Source organism: Xiphias gladius, chromosome 2, assembly GCF_016859285.1.
Source record: "Xiphias gladius isolate SHS-SW01 ecotype Sanya breed wild chromosome 2, ASM1685928v1, whole genome shotgun sequence".
Taxonomy (NCBI): Eukaryota; Metazoa; Chordata; class Actinopteri; order Istiophoriformes; family Xiphiidae; genus Xiphias; species Xiphias gladius.
Window position 1 is genome coordinate 3132062 of NC_053401.1, and position 18253 is coordinate 3150314.

The 18253-nt window shown below is 43.4% G+C and overlaps 1 protein-coding gene across 3 annotated transcripts in view; it reads right to left on the reverse strand.

Annotated features, from left to right (window-relative positions):
- Positions 1-14595: 14595 nt before the first annotated feature.
- Positions 14596-18253, reverse strand: part of celf2 (cugbp, Elav-like family member 2) — a 206773-nt gene continuing 203115 nt past the window's right edge. For all 3 annotated transcript variants that reach the window (XM_040147977.1, XM_040147960.1, XM_040147970.1), the window contains 2 exons: positions 17031-17203; positions 14596-14838 (listed from right to left, as the gene is read on the reverse strand). In XM_040147977.1, coding sequence (XP_040003911.1) covers positions 17076-17203 — 128 coding nt within the window. In that variant the 3' untranslated portion in view covers positions 14596-14838; positions 17031-17075. The remainder of the gene's footprint in view (positions 14839-17030; positions 17204-18253) is intronic.

The following is an 18253-nucleotide window of genomic DNA, read 5'->3' on the forward strand; positions in this document are numbered from 1 at the left end:
AGAGCACTTCTCAAACTCTGTGTGGGAAGCCGCGCAGGATCCCAGCCAGGTAGCAATGCGCCGCCCGCCGGGCTGGTCTGGTCTGAGCTCACCGGCTGGATGCGGCCGCCGCTGCAGCTCAGTCCAGCCTGCGACAGTCCTCACACACCCCCAAACGACGCACGCTTACCCGGGGCAGTGTGTGCGGGGACTTTGTTTGTTTGTTTTTTCCGGTCATAAAAGATTAAAAAAATCATCATAATGCCAACCACATTTAATGAAAATTATAATCAAACAACAAAATAAAAAGTTTTAAATAGGCCCTTTTTTCCCCTCCCAACTTCAGACAGACTTTTGTTTACACTTTATTCATCCTTTACTCAACTGGAAAGTCTCTCCCTAAGTTCAACCTGCCATGGAACTTAGGTCATTCATGTGGACGCAGTTTCCGGCAACATGTTAAACAGACATGAGCACGAAGAAGTCACAACCTTGCCCGTAGAACAATTACATCCCTTATGGAGCATTTGAATACGCTTTTTATACAAGTTATTCCAAGTCAGCGGTGCATGATATGAAAAAGGATTTAATCACACCGGTTTGGGACGAGTTATAATAGTATCATGGATGCAGCGAGAACTCTGTGTGAGCCTAGAGTTAGTGGATATGTATTCTCTGATCTTCAGTTAACACAAAATAAACAAATGATTAAACGAATGATTAAATGCATTTAGGGGAAGAAAATAAAAAACTGTCAGAACTGGGACAAAAGGGAAAAAACTGTTAACCTGACTATTAATCAGCCGATTTCACTTCATCCAGAAGATGACCGAAAGAAAAACTTCAAATGACACACCTCCAATGTAAAGAAATCATTTTCAAAGACTGTATTTCTTGATTTTTTTCCTTCTCCTCTCAAAAGACTGTCTCACACGGCGTTCGCTCACGGTGTGACGCCCACGAAGGGCGGATATGTTCTCTGTTCTTCGGTTAACAAACAAAGAGTCGTCGCACTTCTGAGATCCCTCCCTCGAGCAGAGGCATCAGTACCGCGGTTTAAAAATACGCCAACACCAGTCAGACACCTGCGCTCAGACGTTTACGCATCAGAGTAAAAATACAGAAGCAGCTCACGTGCTTCTTCATGAAAGCAAAAGCACCTCGGCAGCACGGCCCCTTTTTCATGGTTCTATGCTGCTATATATATATTTTATTATCAAATTAAAATGATCGATGCATGAATGTGGAAGCAGCAGTTCAACGTTGCTGGTTTACTTGGTCGGCCTGTGTAAAAAGCTTAGTCTTCAAGGTACCTAGTAACAACTGGCTTGAGAAAGAAAAGAAAAAAGACAATATTTCCCTCTAAAATGTGCTGGAGTGGAAGTGGTAAAAAAAAAGAAATAGAAATACTTCATTTGTCTTCTAATCTCGGCCTCAACGCAAACAGCGCTTGCTTTGTCGATGAGTGCGTCAGGTGTCCACGCACCTCCCACGTTGTGTCTGGGGACTCTTCCCTCGTGTTCCCACCACAGAGGAATCCGCTATCACCGTTGTGTACGCAGCGACGACACACAGCCACTTGCCGACAAAACAACAGACGACACAGTGACATGGGATTCGCTTGCACTGAAACACGTGACCCCGGCCTGTCGTTTGTCCGCAGTTTGCCGCTGGAAACGGCGTAATACTTATATCACCACAGCTCGTCTTGTCCGTCAGCGAGTTTGCTGACCTCTTGTAATTCGGGTTCTGTAAGTTCACACTGACCTCTATAGGCGGAGAGCGTGCGTTAGAGCCACGTGGTTTTGGCTGCTGGGGAGACAGCGGCAGTGGGCGGGAGGGGAAAAGAGCGGAAACAGAGAGATGGAGGGCAGATCGCTGCCGGATCGACAGATATGACATGGGGGGGATGTGAAAAGAAAAGGTGTTGAGGGACAGTCACAGCAGGAAACAAAAGGAAAGGGAAGGCAGGCCGATCGCTGCCGGGCTTTCACTGGCAGATATATGTTTTAAAAAGGTATTACAAAGTCATGCATTTGAAATTTAGCTCCCAGCAGCCTGCAGATGCCCTGCAAGTTGGACATGATGCGCTAGAAATGTTATGAGTGTTCGTTTCTGTTTTGTCAAAGGACTAAAGCTGGATTTCATTCAAATCGGCTATGAAATAAAGGGAAAGACAAGAAGAATTGCGAAGATCACAGTCTGTTAGTTTCTTATTTCTGTGTAAAAGGGAGTTGAAAGTGTTTTAAATGAGGGTTTCTGCAACCTGCAGGATATGCGCAACCTAGACATAACGGGAGGATAGAGGAGAGATGCTGTTACTTGCAGGCTTTCTCCGCAAACAAAGTCTTTAAAAAGTCTCTAAAATTTGGCTTTCTTCTTCATGCCACTTGGACGTGACAGGAAAAGCCAGGAAAGACAAGGAGGAGTAATCAGGAGCAGGCTCTTAGCGGCAAGATTTCTGTTTTAAAAATCTCAAAAGTGGCTCTAAAAGTTGCAGCCGTAGATTTAACACCACTTAGACGTAATGGGGGGGAAAAAGGCAGGACAATCATGGCAGGGCTGCAGATTTCTGTTGAAAAAGTCTATTAGTCTTAAATTTGACTTCATTTTATCTGCGGTATACATGCAACTTATACAGGAAAGGAAAGAGAATAAAAAATGGGACGATCACGACGGGACTGTCACTGGGGGATTTTTGCTTAAAAAGGTCTTTAAAAGTAAAAAACCTGTCTCCGAACATCCGGCAGATTCTCCGGCTTTCCTCTGCCGTGCTGAACGGGCTCAGTGCAGCGCAGCGTAGTTCAGCCTGCCTCAGTCGGCTGTTTTCAGTGTTTCATTTCTGTTGCACTCGGCACGGAGGCCCTGGAGGAGCCCTAAACACACACACCCAGCGTGTATAATGAGGGCTGGGTATAGGGCTGCACTATTTACTTTGGAGAGTATACTGTTTATAGAGAGGAACGGAAACCCCCCCCCCGGCAGGCCACATTAGCGACTGCCGAGCGCTGACTGCTGACTGGGACTGCTCCTGAAGCTTACGGATGCAGCGCGCGGTCCCTCGGCGCCGGACCGAAAGAGGACGGGCTCAACCGTGACCTCTAGACTTCTCATCGAGCGAGATATAAATGTGTAGCTTCTCCTTCAGAAGGGCCCCGTTTCTTCAGCTGCACCTACAATCAGATTCTGGTGGGAAAATAATGTGTTTGTTGGCCCCAAAACACCATCAGAGATTAAAAGCAGAAATAAAGAGGAAAAAAGTGACAAACAGACCTCTAAAAAGGCTGATAAATTGAGTTAGGTCTGCTTTACCGGCATCTGAGGTACTCCGCGACTGCGTATTGACTTCCCCCAACAATGTCAGACCCGCTCCAAGTCAAGGGATTGATTTATTCATTTGCTGCTTGTTGGGTTCACTCAGCGGGCGCGTCTGTCCGTCCGTCACGGACGCACGTCGAAATCAGAAGGTAAATCCGAGGAGGAGCGGACAGCGGAACACACAAAAGAGGGCTGCCGGTTTGGACGGGCGTGCGGTCTGATCAGTCAGTAAACATCCATCTGTCGTGGGTTTACAGCTGAGTGGCAGGAAGCGGCATCACAGCCGGCAGCTAATCAGGTGGCGGCGGCGTAATGTGTTTTATTGTCCAGCATCTGACAGTGCTGCAGACCTGCACCACTTACCTTGTTAGAGCCAGGCGTTACAGCCTATTTGTTATCCTAATGTGCCATGTGACCATGTTAAGGGGGCAATGAGAGGGACGGGATTCTGGCTTCGCCCCTGCCGCGAGTGTTTGATTTCACGGTCTATTAAGCCGGTGATTGCGGCGCCGCTGTCTGCAGCAAATTCTACATCCGTTCCGCCTGCAAGCGCTCAACACAACGGCACACTGCGGTGACGCTTAGGCAAACACACAAACGGGGGTGTGATGGTGGAGCCGAAGAGGACGGGACATTTACATTACCTGAGCATTCTTTAAGTAGGGGGGGTCTGAAATAAAAGGTCAGACGTCCTGGCCACCGCCTTAAAGCTGATTCAAGAGATTCAAGTGACCGAGACCGAGGGTCATTCCCGTTGCCACGAGGATGCTTTTTTTTAGCTTAAATGTCCATTTTTGGGCAAAACCTTCAGTCGTGTATAAATGTACACGATGTGTTTTATAGTGCAAGTGGCGATTTTAATGTTTGAGTGTCCTTTAATGCCACAGACCGGACATTTAGAAACGGGCTCAGGTGGTTGAAATGGTGCCAGAGTCGAACCCTTACTGGTCGGGAGCTCCTCCGACAAAAAAAAAATGCCCCTAACGGAGATATTTTGCCAACGTTGTGAACAGATTTGCACGAAGAGAGGGAGACTTGTCACACCAACAAGGTAACAATGGTTATAAAATGTCATTAATAGGAGGGTGCATTGTTAGCCCAATCAAACAAGGCGGTAGAACCAGAGAGCGTACAGTCGCTGTGGATGTCACTTGAAAAGTCTACAGTTGTACCAAAACACACGCGCGCACACACAGACAGTCACACACACACACACACGTCTCTGGCAGAGATCAAGGCTCCAAAGACCGATTTGGGATCCCGCGTGCCCAAACATCAATGAGGAATAACAGGCCTAATGAAGGGCACGGTATACTGTGCTAATCTCATCAAAGAGCCTGCTATTTAAAACACACACGAACACACACACACACACACACAGGCATTATCCTCAGATGGGCAACGCTGTCTTTCACACAGTATCAGCGGAGTGCAGTGCCATCAGAGCAGCGCGTTGGTTTTGAAATGCCTGGTTTTAATGAGCCGAACATGTGGCTTTTGAAGTCACTGCGTCCGCATTTACTTTCCCCCGCCAGCACAAGATGGCAGCAGCGCATCGACTAACCGGGCGGACGCGACGCTCCACTCTGTGCATGGAGTCCCCTTAGCAAACTGTGTTTTATAAATTGCTCTGGTTATTCCTTTTACTGCCAAGCGAGCTTGAGCGTTGCGGAGGCATAACAATCCGGTGAATATTTTGTCTAACAAAGGAAAATGAGTCACTCCTTTCTTCAAAGGGATGCATGAGAAATGGTGGGAAAAATATGAAAAGAAGACAGAAAAAGAAAAAGAAAAACCCTCTCCCAGGCCTCCCTTTGATCAACACCATAATTTAATTACCTGCAAACCAAAGAGAGCCTTTATTTGGAATTTCAGTCTCCGTCGTCTTATTTTCTCCACGGCCCAGTGAATTCAAAAGTGAAAGAAAAAAAAAAAAATAGTTTTTGCTCTTGCTGTCTGGAAGTTGAAGTGGAAGTTGAAGTGGATGTAGATGATAATGCGATCAGCTCTAAACAATACCTGAAACACAAGGCACAGAAATGGTGTCCTTCCAGTGATAAAAGTGAATTTTAATACGGGGCGTTTTGTAGATTTGAAACATTTGCTTTCTTAAAAATGAATGGCTGACGTTTGCTGTCTGCGACCGTCCCCTCTCGTTAATATTCATTTCATTGAGGTGAACGGAGACACATCTTTTTGTTGTTGGTTTAAAACGTTGGACGTGATACGCAAGTATTTTTGCACACATTTGTAATATAATGTAATGATTTGAGAAATGTATTTTTGACTTTCTCATTTGTTTTAAATTGGCTGCGTTTTGGATTCAGTGCTTTGATGGTCGCACCGCTGAAGTTCTAGTATAATAATTATCAAAACTTTTCATAATGTTGTAATACACTATTTTCTTCTTCACGTTTGTACCTGTAACACAACGTTACAGCATCAGAAATATATATACATTTTGTTTCATTTTTTCTGCCTTATCCTCTTCATGTTTTACCTGCTGAAAAAAAAACAAAAAACCCTGATGAGTAGTTTTTAAAATCTCACATTCTGAGGCTAGGTGATACTGAGGTCGAGAAACTTGCGCTTGTGGGATATAAACCCAGGTAGCCCCCCTTTTCCACTTGTATCGTCGTTATTTAACTGGGGCAGCTGCATGTGTGCCACTAGACTGGGTAGGAATTGTACGCACATGCTGAAATCCACTTTTCCTCTGCCGAACGAGGTTTGTCCCTGCGAGGAAAAGCGGAATCAAGACATGAAAGGAAAATACATGTCAAGGACACGACCTTGGTGTCCTCAGACACAGTTGTGGCCCCGATGTCACAGTGACCAGGACAAATAGCTCCTTTCCTGCACTAGTTTCTCCTCCACCTGAACTATATTATCCTCCGAAAACACTGTTTTGAAATTCTATTACGTGCGGCAAACCTCCTTCGACCCCTGACCCTTCTCTGAGGTAACTCCATCAGGGATGATCTTGCAGAGCGACAGCCTGTGCCGGCAGTTAATCTCCATTAGCCCGACTCGAGCAGCTCTCCCCCTGCCACCCTCGCTCGGCGGTCCCGTTCTCCGGCCCTCTCCCTCTGCTTTCTCTGCGGCGTCGGTGAGCGCAGAGCATCCCGCCTGGTCCCTCGCAGGAAGGACGTCTCCACGTGTCCACCCAGAATGTGACGGACTGGGAACTGATGTTTGTGTGTGTGTGTGTGTGTTCTCAGCCCCTGCGGCATGTCTTGTTTCTACCCATTGTGAAGACGTGAATAATAGACTAGCGGTGTGGTTTGGTGGTTAGGAGCTTCTCGTGCCTTTAAAAATCAATTCACAGAGTGGAAAGATATAGCCTGCTGATCAGCTGCATAATGCATTAACCCGCTTTATTTCACCTGCATCCGAACTACAGCAAAATATGACCTGAATTGTTAACCGCGCTCTCACCATACTCCAAAAACATCACCACTGTTCCGATATTTCGTTTGAGCGCGACTCCTCTATTTTCATCTGCAAACAGTGTCTTTGTGTTTGGTCTATTGATCCAGAATCACCACTGTCTGCTCACTATAAATAGTCTGGTATTGATTGGGGGATTTATTCGCGTGTTATTCATTCTATGCAGCTGGCTTTATGATGGGTGTTTTTGTTTTTTTTTAAGCTTTTTCGGGTAGAAGAAATGTTTGCAAAAAAGAGAAAGTGGTAAAAAACAAAAAAACAAAAGCAATTCTGTGGTGTGTGTGTCAAGGTTACCTGGACATATTTAACTAATGCTTGTGCATTTATAAAAAAAAAAAAAAAAAATCCGGTGTCCATCAGGATGAATATTCACTTAATCCCTCAACTATATTTCCTTAGCATATTCTGTTTGTCATGTGTTGTTAATTGGAGTTTTTTTTGTGACTCAAATCCTCTTTCAAAAAGCAGAATTATAGTGTCGCATGGCCCAAAGGCTTTTCAATTCTGAGGAGGGATAAAAGTCCTGCTGAATCCTTGGCATCTTCTGGGCTTTAAAGTGGTCAGATTGAATGAAACTGAGCGCCGCCACCGGCCAAGTTTGCCCCTTAAATATCCATACTTGTCAAATGTGGGTTTATTTAGAACACTGTGTGGAGCTTACCTTGAATTTCCGAAGCATCCTGGGCAACGGCGGATGTAGTGGTCATCGTCAGATTACTCGCCCGTTCCACGGCAGGCCCGCCACATCTTTTAGGGCTACTGAATGTGTGCATGTGTGCAAACAACCTTTATTTAAACTTTGGTTGCAGATAAAACATCGGCGCGTAGCCGGAACCCTTCCCTCCCTGGCTGCTTTTACATTTTAAAAGTGATTCCACGAGAGGGAATAAATCCCCAAGAGCACAAACTAAAGGGAGAAAAAATACCTCGGAAAAAATAAAGATCTGGAGGCATTTTCTTGAATTACAGGCCACACATTGACAATAATAGAGGTTTATTATATGCCTTGCCTGAACCTCACAATCAATATTTAATAACAGACTTGGTGGACTGGTGCAATGATGAAAGCAAAAGATGCTATAATGTGCCAGAGAGCACATAATGTACAGCCACGTGGATATTTGTAGCACGAAGTTATAAAGATAAATAAAAAACCCAAAAAACCAGAGCATCGCAAGGTTGCAGTGGGAATCAGTGGATTGTCTTATTTGTTGGACCAACATTGAATGTCTGTGTTTATTTTTTCAAAAAGCAGCCAGTATTACCCAGATCTTCCCATTTTTCAGGACTTCATTTTTAGTACTAGAATCATTTTTCCGAGGTAACCGTTCTGTGAGTGGAAGAACGGACCGCTTTTTGTTCGAAACCCTCCTGGGTATCTGCGATGTACGGTGAAAACTTTGACCTTTGACTTCTCTTTCCTCTCTCTCTACCGGGGATGCAGTTGTGACGGTGAGACAGCACGGGAGTGGATCGCACACAGAGAGTGGACATACAGTGGACAGGCCTCGCCCAGGACAGCGGACAGCACAGGAAGGAGGACAGCGTGGGCCGATCCCTGATGAGGGAGAACTCACAGCGGCCAGAGGTCCGAACTCTTATAGAAAGTCAATTCGAGTGTGAGTAAAGCTTTCATCACCGCAGCTGGGAGAGCCAATTTTGAGCGAACTTGAATGAAAAGTCACAAGAATAAAAGAAAATTGGAGAAAATTTCTCAGCTGGATCAAAGCGAGTAAAGAGGCTTCTTAAACGTAAGCAACTGAAGCCAAAGTGGAAAAAAAAGGCAGTATTTGAAGGTATAATTCAACATCTTGGGAAATGCGCCCATTCGTTTGCTTAAATCCGAGGATCGATGCCGCTCTAACATCTGTACAGTGAGTAAGAAGCCACAGCCAGTTAGCTTAGCTTGGCATAAAGACTGGAAACGGGAGGAAACAGCTAGCCTGACTCTGTCCAAAGGTAATACAATCTGCCTACCATCACCTCTAAAGATCTAAGGCTAGCTGACATGTATCTCATGCACAGAGACCAAAGTTTAAAAAATAGTAAATAGTGGTTTACATGGGGTAATGAGTCTTTATGGGGTGCAGTGACTTTCTGCAGACTGCGCTGGCAACCTCGCGGACTCAGGGACACCAGGATCTTATCGTCCTCAAGGCCTGCTCATACAAGCATTTAAAACGCTGACATTGGGAGGCTAAATAAATTTATTCAAATGAAATTGCTGTGATTATTGGATTTGCACAGCTGACCAAGCTGTCTTCATAGTGCCGACCTTCGTGGGCACGGAGAGCTTGAGAGTCCAAAACAGAGGAAGCCATCGAAGCGATGACTCATGTTGAACCACCAGCTTTTAATTAACCTCCTCATTCACAACATAAGCTGCTGAACACAAAAGGAATGGTTGATCACTTGTGACGCGGGAGTAGAGGGAACAGACAGTCTTCCGAATAAACTGTGTGAACTCGTTCTCTAAGTGACCAAGCTAACTAGCTTGCTAGCTTACAGTCGGCAAGCTAAACTGACCCCCCCTCCTCCCCTTAACTCTTCATAGAGTGAGATGATGCACAACCCTGTGGAACAAAATGCCACCGAGGAGTGAACGGGCCAGTAAACGGAAAAACAGGAAGCAACTTGGAGAGCTACAGTGACCGACTGGCGCCCGCCCGCTGGGCTGTTAGCTCGCCAGCCCTACGAGCAATCCCGACAACACCAGCCTTCTTCTGGTGAGGCACCTGTGAATTTCGACGAACTACCTCGCGCTGTGACCAAGCCACAAATACGCATATTTCCCAAAATGTGTAATTATTTCTTTAGGCTAAGAAAAAAAAAAAAAAAAAAATGCATTCAGCTTTTCCACACCCGATTTTTTGCTGATTAAAATTTGGTTTCCCAGAAATCCCGTCTTGCAAATTTTGGTCGATGACTTTACTTTCTCGACTGTCACGCGGCAACTTGGGCTACACAGTAATATACATACAAACACCTCGATGTATATTTACTATGTTTAGTGAGAACAGCATAGTGAGTTGTCACTGGGGATGGAGTCAACTTTACTATGTGGTAGAAACAAAAACACGAACATGAGCGGAGAAAGAGAGAATGAGAGAGAGAGAGAGAGAGAGAGAGAGACTATGAAAAGGAGCAGGAAGAGAGAGAATGGCAGGGAGGAGGTCGTGAAACGGTACAACATCAGACAGCCACTGGAACATAACAACACAGAGAGAGACAAGTATTAGGAAAAATGGTTTAATATAGGAGACAGAAGCAAAAAACTGCATCACACAAGAACATACGTTTACAAAAATAATTCTGACTGCTTCAGCTACACAGTTAGTTCACAGAGAAGGACAGAGAAACCGGAAAAATCTAAACAGCTAAAAGCAAAAAATTTCTAATTAGTTGATCTCTTTATTAAACTAATACATTAATCCACTGAAGGTGACTAAATATTTCTATTCCTTCTTTTTCTATAATTGTCTTATCGTGTAGACGGCACAATACAGAAGTCAAATGAAACTTACTGCTGTTGTATAGACAAACTTACTAGAACTATTCATAAAGCAAAAACGAAAGATCTGACACTCACCTACCCTCTGTTTTCGGGAAAAATAAAGAAAGACCGAACTAAGAAAGAAAGGCAGAAAGAAAGAACAACACTCAAGTGAGGAAAAAGAAGTGAAAGAAATAAAGCCAAAGATCTTCTAGAAAATCTTATATCAAAAGCCAACTTTCTTGATGCCAGCTAGAAATCATACTCGGGGACCAGTCAGGGTCAGGCCACAACCACCAGGCCAGACAGCTTTTTTTCTAAGATTTTTTTTTTGTTGTATCCTTTAATCTCCAGTATAAAAAATTCCACTGGTACAAAATGCATAAGTACAATCAGTTGTAGAAATAGGAAAGCCTGCATTTTTTGTACTTTTTAAATCCCATCCAGTGACAGATTTCGAAGTGTTGTCAAACAAACATACATCACGCTTACAGGATCCACTGAAATGCATTGACTTTGGCTTCTCTCAAGACAATAACTTTGAAACTACTGAAAACCTTTTTGAGAAGTAAAAGAAACAAAAACAACAACAACAACGACAAAAAGAAATCAAAATCGAAATCAAAATTGGATCATTTCTAAAGACAACAAGCTCTTTTTTACGGCACGGAAAGAGAGAACACACAAAACATTTTTCCTCAAAAAACTTGACATAAGCCATAATGCAAAGAAACGACAAGTTCAATTTTTTTTTTTCCTTTTCGATTTCATTGTTTGATAAATAGCACTTAAGATAATTAAGAAAGAAGGAGAACAGAGAAGTGAACAGTGACGAGATAGAGAGATTACAACGAGCATCGGCGATGACAGCCCCTGAGGTGAGCCGCTCGACAGAAACTCTTGTTTCTACGACCCTCTTGTGCTTCGACATTGAAACGAGGACAAAGATGCTTCGCACCGGGCCGCGCGACATCCGGCCTCGTGCGGCTCGGTGAGATCTGGCGATTCTGGCAACATCGTTTTCTGGGACGGTTTGGACAGCCCGGACGGGGGCCGCGGGCCGCGAGTCGACTCGAACGGCCCAGATTGTGCGGCCTCCCCCACTGGACGAACTATGTGAGCTGTGCGAGAGCGAGGTGAAGATGTGAGACGTGCGGCCGTAGCTCTCGGCCGCAAAGGTTTTGGACTTCGCAGCGGTTACGACGGGAAACCCACACACACGCTGGTCAGAAAACCGGTCCCTTAACGCGGATCGGACTGGGACTCCTCCTGTCCAGCTTTCGTACAGGTAGTTTATGGCTGTTTGCGGCACCGCTCGTTTGTGTACTGCATTTAGAAAAAAAGTCTGCATGCCTCCCTCCATGAGATCGGGTAAAGTTTAGTATCGGGTTTGGTCTTTGAGAGGATAATGAAAGCTGTGCTGCCTTCATCTCGGCTGCGGCTGTTGTTTTGCCTGTGTGGACCTGCGGACGTGACCCCTTCCTCTCCAACCAACGAGCGCTTTATTTCCCCTGTCGCTATTCCAATAAGACGTCTCCCCACACAGCCCTGTTTCTAATAACCCCGCTTAGCCTGGGAGACAACAACCAGGCGGAGAGCGGCATCCTTCAAACGGGCGCCTTCGTCTTCTCTCCTTCTTCGCCGCTGCGAGGACACACGGCCATTTCGGCCTTTCCTGCTCTGGCCGATTGGACAAAATGGCGGAAGAGCGAAATCCCGGACTCTGACAAGTGGGAGGTTAACTGCACACAAACGTGAACCTGGACTTGGCACAAACCACTGACTGACTCGACAACATCTTCTACTCTTATAATACTGATACACTCTCCCTGGTTAAGGCGACTGGTGAGCTTCTGTAGAAAATAATGCTGCCTTTTTTTTTTTTTTTTTGCAGACCGTAAACTAGGCTTTCAGGGAGGGGGGAAAGGGGCAGTTGAATAGACTGACAACACTGTGCCATGTAAACGGCTTGACCATGAGAATGTCAATAACACACTTTGGCATCTAAACATGATTTTGGCCCATTACACCACAAGGCTTACACACGGAGAAGTCTTAACACCACTTAGAAAAACGTCAAAGGATAAAGTTGAGCGGCGAAATCAAACAAGTTAAAAACTTGCTCCGGACCGTCCCGCGTCTCGCGCTTGACTCTTCGACGGCGGCGGCGGCGGCGTGTGCTTTTTTTTTTCCTCAAAAGATCGAGGCTCGTTTGTGAGTGAGCGAGTCTTGCCCTGTGCTTACATCATGAAAGCGAAGCGCGCTCGTCTGAGGTGATGTACACAAAAGTGAATGATCCTCGCCGTCAGAGACAAACGGCGCCGGCTACAACTCCGGGACGTTTCGAGCCGAACAAAAGGGATAAGAGGATTTGGAGAAATAAGGCTTCGCGTATGACTCTCACCTCAATTTTTTCGGCGGAGTGGCGGGATAGTGTGCGACGAAAACAACAGAACAATATATACTGAAGTTTGATGTCTGCGTTTGTGTCTGCGTGTGCGAGATACTAATAGAGAGAGAACAGGAGTGCAAAGATTTGTGGTAAGGCTTTGATGAATAAAACGGCTGTACAATGGCTAAAAATATCAGTGCACGATTCTCGTGTGTGTTTTAAAGTGTGTGTGTGTGTGTGCACGCTGGCGGGCTGTAGCGGTCGCTGTGGAGGCTTTCACACTCAGGGGCTCTCATGCACAACAACAAAGTAAACTGTGAGGTCTGCACGAGAGAGTGTGTGTGTGTGTGTGTGTGTGTGTGTGTGTGTCTGTGTGTGTGTGTGTGTGTGTCCGTGTGTGCGTCCGTGTGTGCGTGTATATAGATATATATATATGACACATGGGCACTTTTTTTTTTTTTTGTACATCTTTACAAAGAAAAAAAGCAAACATGACATTTTCAGGCAACAAGACCACAGAATAGCAAGTTAACAAACTCTTTTTTAAATCTATATTTTTAAATATGAGGGATCCATACAAAACACTTATAATAAAATACCCATGTTATCAAATAATTTCACAAGAAATACACTGACGCGCTAGGCAGGAAGTACCTTCAGAATTTGGCACTAAACTCCACTGATCTTGTCTTTTTTTCTTTATAAGACATTTTGCTGAACAACAAAACACATCTAAATATTGTTTCCCACGAGAGAAATAAAATAATAATGACATTGATGCTTCACAAGCTGACATTATATATATATAGATATATTTATATTTATATATATTTTAGGAATTTTATATAGCTAATTAACCAACAAGAAATTTAGCAAATAGGGACTCCTTAAAAAAAGAAGAAAAAAAGAAAAACAAAAAGGAAAAAGTAACTATTATAGTAATATGAAAGGCTTTGTCTATTGTTCAAGTAAACCGATTTTTTAGTCTTCTCTTGAAAAACATGAGACATTTAAGACCGTTAGACTTGTGATGAAACCACAACTAAACTCACGAGAAGCACCGACGTTAACGCGGGTTACAGGTATCTTAGTACGTTTTTTTTCCTCTATACATTTAAACAGTAGAAAATATAGGTCATTTCATCATGTGCATTTAAACCACGGATTGTCTATCTGTGAGTCAGTTCAGCAAAAGGTGACACAAGTAGGTAGCATTTCTCCCCCCCAAACAGGGCAAATGTCTTTTTTTATTTTTACCTTTAAACTACTCTAGAAAAAAGTGGTTCTATATATAGACTTTGAATGAGAAACAGAGCCACTTAAAATGGCCTTATCAAAAAACTTTACACTGCCTGAAAAATGTAAAAACCATTAGAGAGCTCTGAGAGAGTCTAATATTGATCAGACAGTTTTTATTCAAAACTGTTTGGAAGTAGTCTTATATTTCAGAGAAACTGGCGCGAACTGCTTCTGGCCCGCGCTCTTGTTTTTCCATCGGCACCAGAAGCAAGATGACGCGCCAATTCCTGTAGTGAACTTTCAAGTTTACTTTAAATGAAGAAGAAAAAAGAAAAAGAAAAAGAAAAAAAAAAAAAAAAACTGACCTAAAGAAGAAGAAGAAACAAAAGAAATGCAAGAAAACACACTGAATGGAAATCACTTTGCCACAGGTTGTTGTCTGTTTTTTTTTCTCCAAAAAGAACATTTGTTTTTCCATAAAAATCTCAGTCTTTTTGTTTTTTCATATGAATGCAGCTTTATATCTTTTTCACATTGATTCATTTTCTTACCCACCCCCTCCCTTATCGCCTCCCTCCCTCCCTGAAACCCCTCCCGGAAAACAGATCCAAATGAGGTCACATGCAAAAAAAAACCAAAAAACCAAAAAAACAAAACCAAAAACACAAAAAGAAAGACAAAAAAAAAAAAAAAATCATAAAAATCAAAGTCCAAAAAAGCTAAAAGTTCAAAGTTCAAAAGATCAGTAGGCGGCAGAGGAGGAGGAGGAGAACCAGGTTATGATCAGGTGAGCTCGGAAAAGACATCAGAAAAAACAATGACGGGGGAGGAGGAGGGCGATGACACTTTTTTTTTTTGGTGGGGTTTTTTTTTTGTTTTTGTTTTGTTTTTGTGTAAAGTTTTTTTTTGGACGCCACGGAGACATGCTAGGCAAACGATGAGCTAACAGGCATGGAGATGGGTTGTTCTAAAAGGGGAAAAGAAAAAACAGGGGAGAGGAGAGAGTTACACACAGAGAGCCAGAGCACCACACCACTACAGCATTTTATAAAATCAGGAGAAACAACAACAACAACAAACAACAACAAACAAACAACAACAACAATGCAAACCGGCAGAACAGCAACACCACTCACTGGTTTCATTGGCAATTTTTTAGCTTCGATTTTGTTGTTTTCTTTTGTAATATAAAATGATATAAATAGGTTTTTACTAACAGGCAACACACACACACACACACACGCACGCAAGCGCGCGCACACACACACACACACACACACACTCACTCATTCATACACACAAACACAAAAACAAAGAGCACCCAAAGCTTTATCCATCAGATCCCAGATGGATGTTGTCGTTTGGGAGAAAATAGTTGTAATATTTCGGGAGGGGGTGGGGGACGGGGGTCTTCTCATTTCTTTCTATTTTACAATTTCTTAAATCTTTGGAAGGGTGGGGGGGTTGGGGGCGGGGGCTACGAACAAACAAAAAAACGGAAACACTCCAAACAAAAAACAAACAAACAAACAAACAAACAAAAAAAAAAGACTAAAAACATCAGGAAAAAGGTAGAAGTTGGACAAGTGAAGAAGTAGTCCCACTACGGATGGAGAGAGGGAGAGAGTGGTAAAAAGAGAGAGAGATGGATGGATGGATGGATGGATGGACAGCAAAGAGATGTGTGTGTGTGTGTGTGTGTGTGTGTGTGTGTGTGTGTGTGTGTGTGTGTGTGTGTGTGCGTGTGTGTGTCTGTTTGAATGAATAAATGACACGGGGAAGGTGGACGGGGGTTGTGGTTCAAATGGCAGTGGAGTGTGTTGTGATCGTGGTTTCTGCACTGAAAAAACATGAAAAACACCGGAGAACCCAATTCCACGAGACTTCTCCACAAGGGTCTACTTTAATGATGCTGTATACTTTATAGGAGTCCAATAACTTAACGATAGGCAATAAATAAAATCCTTTTTTCTTCATCTGAGGCAGTAAAAATGTTGTATAAAAATAGAACTGCTTTTTTTACAAATAAAATTTACAGGCCTGTGGCTTTCTGTACTTTGAATAATTTTCTAAATCTTTCAACAAACATCAAGTATTTTCAGTTACACCCTTAACCCATAAACTCTTTTTATTATTAGTATTGTTATAGCCTTCATCAAATTCTGGACGTTATTTTGAAAATGTTCTACATGCTGTAATATCCATTTCACAACAAAGACCAATGTGATCTGACCCAGAAAAGTAGTTACTAATTATTTTTGTCATCTTCTGAGAAATAAAAAACTGCTTTTCATTTTTCACATAAATAATAAGACGTAGCTGGAGTGTGTGTGTGTGTTGTTTTTTTTTTTGTCTTCATCTTGCGGTGGTGGTGTGTAACTGTATGGCAGGCTGATGTTGCCGCTGACTATACTGTAAAGAGGCCACTAACATTTTGCAGCCTTTGCTCCCGGGTTGCCAGCAGGCATAGAGGGGTTTTTTTTTTTTTTTGGAGAAGCAGCGGCGGCCTGCAACCAACACCGCGGAGGTCAAAGGTCGAATGTGCATATCGGCGTGCGCGTCAAAAAAAAACAATGAACCTTTCGCCAGGCCTCGGGTTCACGTCGAGAGAGAGAGAGAGGAAAAAAAAATTTTTGAAAATCATCATGGCTCCTTTGTCTGTACCTCAGTTCTGACTGTAACTAGTCCTCAAAAATGTATAAATAATCGCTGAGAAAAAAAAAATTAAATAACTTTTAAACAGGCTTTTTTTTTAAAAAAAAAAAAAGCTACCCAAGATAGCTACTTCCTTCCATTGTTAAAAAAGAAAAAAAAAAATTGCACAAAGTAATGGCGGTAATGGAAGCGTTCATGTGTGTCAAAAAAAAATAAAATTGTAATAAATAATAATACTTGAAAGCTAACATAAAAACCTTCAAAAAAAAAGCAAGAAAAACAAGAAAAAAAAAAAAACAAGGCGTGTGTGTCTCCCTCAGGGTGGTTGTAGGTCGTCTCCCCCTCCCTCCCTTCCCTCCCTTCAACCCCCCACCCCCCACCCCCCACACCCCAACACCCCCCCCCAGTCCCTGTGTAGAGAGGTCGTGGCTCGGTTTGCTGTTTTTTTTTTTTTTTTTTTTTTGTTTGCTTTTCTTTCATTTTTTTTTTTGTGGGGGGACTTACCCTAGCAGTGCTAACATGGGGAGCAGATAGACCCTAGTGCTAAGATCAGTACGGTTTGCTGTCGTTCTTGGAGCGCTTCAGCTGCACCTTCAGCCGCTTCATGCCGATCTGGAAGCCGTTCATGGCCTGGATGGCTGCCTGCGCCGACACTGGATTGTCGTAGCTGACGAAGCCTACGGGGACAAGAGGACGGATTGAGAAGGGTGTGACGACACGCTGCCTTTCCAGTCGGCATTGAACGTTTGTTATCCTTGAAGCAGACTGAGCATGATGGGCCAGCTCACTAATATTTGCAAGCTAGCTAGCTACATTAGCTACTGGTTGGCTGTGTTCACATCACGCCGTTACTGTTACATGTCAATAAAATACAAAATTAGCAATATTATAATTGGTTCCAATTGGTGAAGAGGAGCTTTATGCTGTTTGCATCTGGTTTCGCTCGTTAGCGAACGGCTACAGATACGTATGTTAGCGAAATAGTGCAAATACGGGGCTAACAGTTGGGGTAATCTCATTGGAGGAACGCATGAACGCTCCCACGTTTTAACCATGGGAAATTTTGCTGTTTTTCCACATTCTGCGAACACGGCCTGTATGCAACATCAGTCCTAGCCCCATTTACGTGATTGAGAGTAACAAACAGTACAATCTCCGACTGGAGCAAAACTAATGTGACTTCACTGGTCATCGATACAACCTCTGTGCCGGCTGCAGTTCGTTAAAAAATATTGGATTTAAAGGTTTTGATGCTCTATGATCAAGTCCTGAAATGAAACAAGTTTTAGTTAAGTGTTTTCTTCAAGAAACCGGTATTTAACCAGGGAGGAAAATAGCAAGTACAGACAGGAGAACATGTGTAAAGGTAGCTAACCTGTTAGCTAATATAGCTAGCAAGCAAATGTTGGCTGGTCTGGATAGATAAGATGGTAATATTCATGTTAGCATCTCTTAAAATGAATACAACATCGACCCATAATCCTGATTGTTTCCTGTCGGATGTGAGAATTTCCCGTTCCGCGGTCAAAGGTCTTCTAGCATTTTCTCTTTGTTTCGTGCCAAAAAGCACTGCAGCAGATTTCCCTCCAATTCCGACTCACATTTTAAAACACAGTCGGAGACCGATAACCTTCCACTTAACGGGGCTTGTTTGTTTACAGCAACTATGCTGCTTCAAAAGGAAGGTGTAATAATAAACTGACGTTGAAATGTTACACAAGGCACCC